At 49.8% G+C, this 3,668-nt stretch overlaps 1 protein-coding gene and 1 long non-coding RNA gene across 7 annotated transcripts in view; one reads left to right on the top strand and one right to left on the bottom strand.

Moving 5' to 3' along the window:
• LOC125140257 lies at nucleotides 1-393 on the top strand. Its single transcript, XR_007139547.1, has 2 exons — nucleotides 1-262; nucleotides 304-393. It is a non-coding gene; the product is annotated as an uncharacterized LOC125140257 (long non-coding RNA).
• The window catches only part of xrcc1 (X-ray repair complementing defective repair in Chinese hamster cells 1), a 9,871-nt gene continuing 6,502 nt past the window's right edge, over nucleotides 300-3,668 (bottom strand). For 4 of the 6 annotated variants that reach the window (XM_027159374.2, XM_047808797.1, XM_047808794.1 and 1 more), the window contains exons 16-18: nucleotides 3,452-3,542; nucleotides 3,222-3,297; nucleotides 300-426 (exon numbers count right to left, since the gene is read on the bottom strand). In XM_027159374.2, the coding sequence (XP_027015175.2) occupies nucleotides 319-426; nucleotides 3,222-3,297; nucleotides 3,452-3,542 (275 nt within the window). In that variant the 3' untranslated portion in view covers nucleotides 300-318. Of the gene's footprint in view, nucleotides 427-939; nucleotides 3,128-3,221; nucleotides 3,298-3,451; nucleotides 3,543-3,668 lie in introns of all 6 variants that reach the window. The other 2 variants (XM_047808796.1, XM_047808795.1) reach the window with 2 other exon arrangements.

Genomic DNA, 3,668 nt, shown 5'->3' with positions numbered 1-3,668 from the left:
CTTATGCACACTCGTGCACATATACACACGTGCACATACACACACGTGCACATACACACATGCGCACACTTATGCACATACACGCACACACTTATGCACACTCGTGCACATACACACACGTGCACACAATCCATTAATTACTTATCATACTTCATTGCAAACACATCTGTGTTGTAGAAATACTGAGTAAACAAGTCACAATGAAGTGGAGGGAGCAGGAGACGATTTGAGACGAGGCCGAGCAGGTTGACCATTTTACATTGTATTAAAACACTAGTGCGTGATGTTCCCCTGACCCCTCAGGGGGGGGGGGGGGGGTTAGGGGACTACAGTGTAGGGTTGATAGGGTAACATCTTCTGCTTATCATTAATAGCAAAGATCCATGTAGGTTTCACAAAACTCAGATTCTCATTCTCCATCAAAGCCTGAGAGAGAGAGAGAGAGACAGAGAGAGAGAGAGAGAGAGAGAGAGAGAGAGAGAGACAGAGAGAGAGACAGAGAGAAAGAGAGAGAGACAGAGAGAGACACAGAGAGAGAGAGAGAGAGAGAGAGAGAGAGAGAGAGAGAGAGAGAAAGAGACAGAGAGAGAGACAGAGAGAGAGAGAGAGAGACACAGAGACGGTGTTTAAAGTGTCTCTTGTTACAGTCTGTAATACACACACTGGTGTGAAAAAGTCTTGGCCCCCTTTATGAGTTTTTATTTTTTTTGGACATTTGTCACACTTTAATGTTTCAGATCATCAAACAAATGTAAATATCAGTCAAAGATAACACACGTAAACACAACATGCAGCTTTTACATGAAGGTTTTTATTATTAAGGGAAAACTAAATCCAAACCCACATGACCCTGTGTGAAAAAGTATTTGCCCCCTAAACCGAATAACTGGTTGGTCCCTTAGCAGCAAGAACTGCAATGGAGTGTTAGTGATAACTTACAGTGAGTGTTACAGCTGAGGCTGTGGGGGGATTTCGGTCCTCTCATCTTTACAGGATTGTTGTAACTCAGCCACATTGGAGGGTTTTTAGCATGAACCCTTTTTAAGGTCCTGCCACACCTTCATTTTGTTTGTCTTCAGCCGTTCAGAGGTGGACTTACTGGTGTGTTTTGGATCAGAACCCAAGTTCACTTCAGCTTGAGGTCACTAACAGATGACCACACTTTGTCCTTCAGGATCTTTTGGTAGAGAGCAGAATCCATGGTTCTGTTTATCACAGCAAGTCTTCCAGGTCCTGAAGCAGTAAAACAGCCCCAGACCATCACACTACCACCACCATGTTTTACTGTTGGTGTGATGTTCTCTTTCTGACGTGTGCTGTTACTTTTACACCAGATGTAACGGGACACACACCATCCAAAATGTTTTGTCTCATCAGTCCACAGAGTATTTTCCCAAAAGTCTTGAGGATTGTGTTTTGCCTTTGTTCTTTTGCTCAGCAGCAGAACTCTGCCATGCAGGCCATTTATGCCCAGTCTCTTTCTTATGGTGGAGTCATGAACTCTGACCTTAATAACTGAGGCAAGTGAGACCTGCAGTTCTTTGGATGTTATTGTGGGGTCTTTGGTGACATCTTGGATGAGTCGTCGCTGCTCTTGGGGTAATTTTGGTCGGCCGGAGACTGTGAAGGTTCACCATGTTCCATGTTTTCCCCATGTGTGTATAACGGCTCTCACTGTGGTTCACTGGAGACCCAAAGCTTTAGGAACGGCTTTATAACCTTCTCCAGACTGAAAGGTCTCACTTACTTTCTTTCTCAATTGTTCCTTAGGCCCTGCAACACCACTGTCAGGTTTACTGACCAGCACTGACCAGCATGACCAGGACTACCAGCACTGACCAGGACTACCAGCACTGACCAGGACTACCAGCACTGACCAGGACGATCAGCACTGACCAGCATGATCAGCACTGACCAGGACTACCAGCACTGACCAGGACTACCAGCACTGACCAGGACTACCAGCACTGACCAGCATTGACCTGCACGATCAGCACTGACCCGGATGACCAGCACTGACCAGGACTACCACCACTGACCAGCATTGACCTGCACGATCAGCACTGACCCGGATGACCAGCACTGACCAGCACGATCAGCACTGACCAGGATGACCAGCACTGACCAGGACTACCAGCACTGACCTGCACGACCAGCACTGACCTGCACGACCAGCACTGACCTGTATGACCAGGACAATCAGCACTGACCAGGACGACCTGCATGACCAGCACTGACCTGCACGACCAGCACTGACCTGCATGACCAGGACGACCAGCATTGACCAGGACGACCTGCACGATCAGCACTGACCTGCACGACCAGCACTGACCTGCACGACCAGCACTGACCAGGACGACCTGCACGACCAGCACTGACCTGCATGACCAGGACGACCAGCATTGACCAGGACGATCAGCACTGACCAGGACTACCAGCATTGACCAGCATGACCAGGACTACCAGCACTGACCTGCACGATCAGCACTGACCAGGACTACCAGCACTACCAGCACTGACCTGCACGACCAGCACTGACCTGCACGACCAGCATGACCAGGACGATCAGCACTGACCAGGACGACCTGCACGATCAGCACTGACCAGGACGACCTGCACGACCAGCACTGACCTGCACGACCAGCACTGACCTGCACGACCAGGACGACCAGCATTGACCAGGACGACCTGCACGATCAGCACTGACCTGCACGACCAGCACTGACCTGCACGACCAGCACTGACCTGCACGACCAGGACGATCAGCACTGACCAGGACTACCAGCACTGACCAGCATGACCAGGACTACCAGCACTGACCTGCACGACCAGCATTGACCAGGACTACCAGCACTGACCTGCACGACCAGCATTGACCAGGACGATCAGCACTGACCAGGACTACCTGCACGACCAGCACTGACCTGCACGACCAGCACTGACCTGCACGACCAGGACGACCAGGACGACCAGCATTGACCAGGACGACCTGCACTGACCAGGACGACCTGCACTGACCAGCACTCCACACACAGGCCCTGTTTCAGTTCCCACTCTCGACAAAGTCAGCTATGTCTTCACAGCTGTGTATTTCTCCCACGTCCAACATGTGGACGCTGAGGTCTGACTGACATGGACATGGTATAATCTGTATTATGGGTTTAAACTCTGAATGTTCATAATCTCTCTGCACTGCTGTGTGTTTAGATATTTGCACTCACGTCCTCGAAGGTGTCGTCCCATCCCTGACTGGTGATCACAAACTGGACCTTCTCATTCATGTAGTCCTCCACAACACTTTTACACACACACACACACACACACACACACACACACACACACACACACACACACACACATCAAACTTGTTACTTCCGTATAATTTGGGTTGTGTAGTGATTTATTGCTGTAAAATAATTATAATGATCCTTCATGTATTTTTCTGTCTCACCCGTTATAGGCAATGATGTAACGCTGCAGCAAACGTCTCTGGTTCTCTGGAAATGTCCCATACATATAAAACCTCTTTCCTGTCAGAAAATCTGTGTGTGAGAGAGAGAGAGAGAGAGAGAGAGAGAGAGAGAGGGAGAGAGGGGGGGGAGAGGGGGGGAGAGAGAGGGAGGGGGAGAGAAAGAGAGAGGGAGGGAGAGTGGGGGAGAGAGAGGGGG

This window comes from Tachysurus fulvidraco, chromosome 25 (assembly GCF_022655615.1).
Source record: "Tachysurus fulvidraco isolate hzauxx_2018 chromosome 25, HZAU_PFXX_2.0, whole genome shotgun sequence".
NCBI lineage: Eukaryota > Metazoa > Chordata > Actinopteri > Siluriformes > Bagridae > Tachysurus > Tachysurus fulvidraco.
The sequence above is the reverse complement of the archived record's forward strand: the minus strand, read 5'-3'. Positions and strand labels throughout refer to the sequence as shown.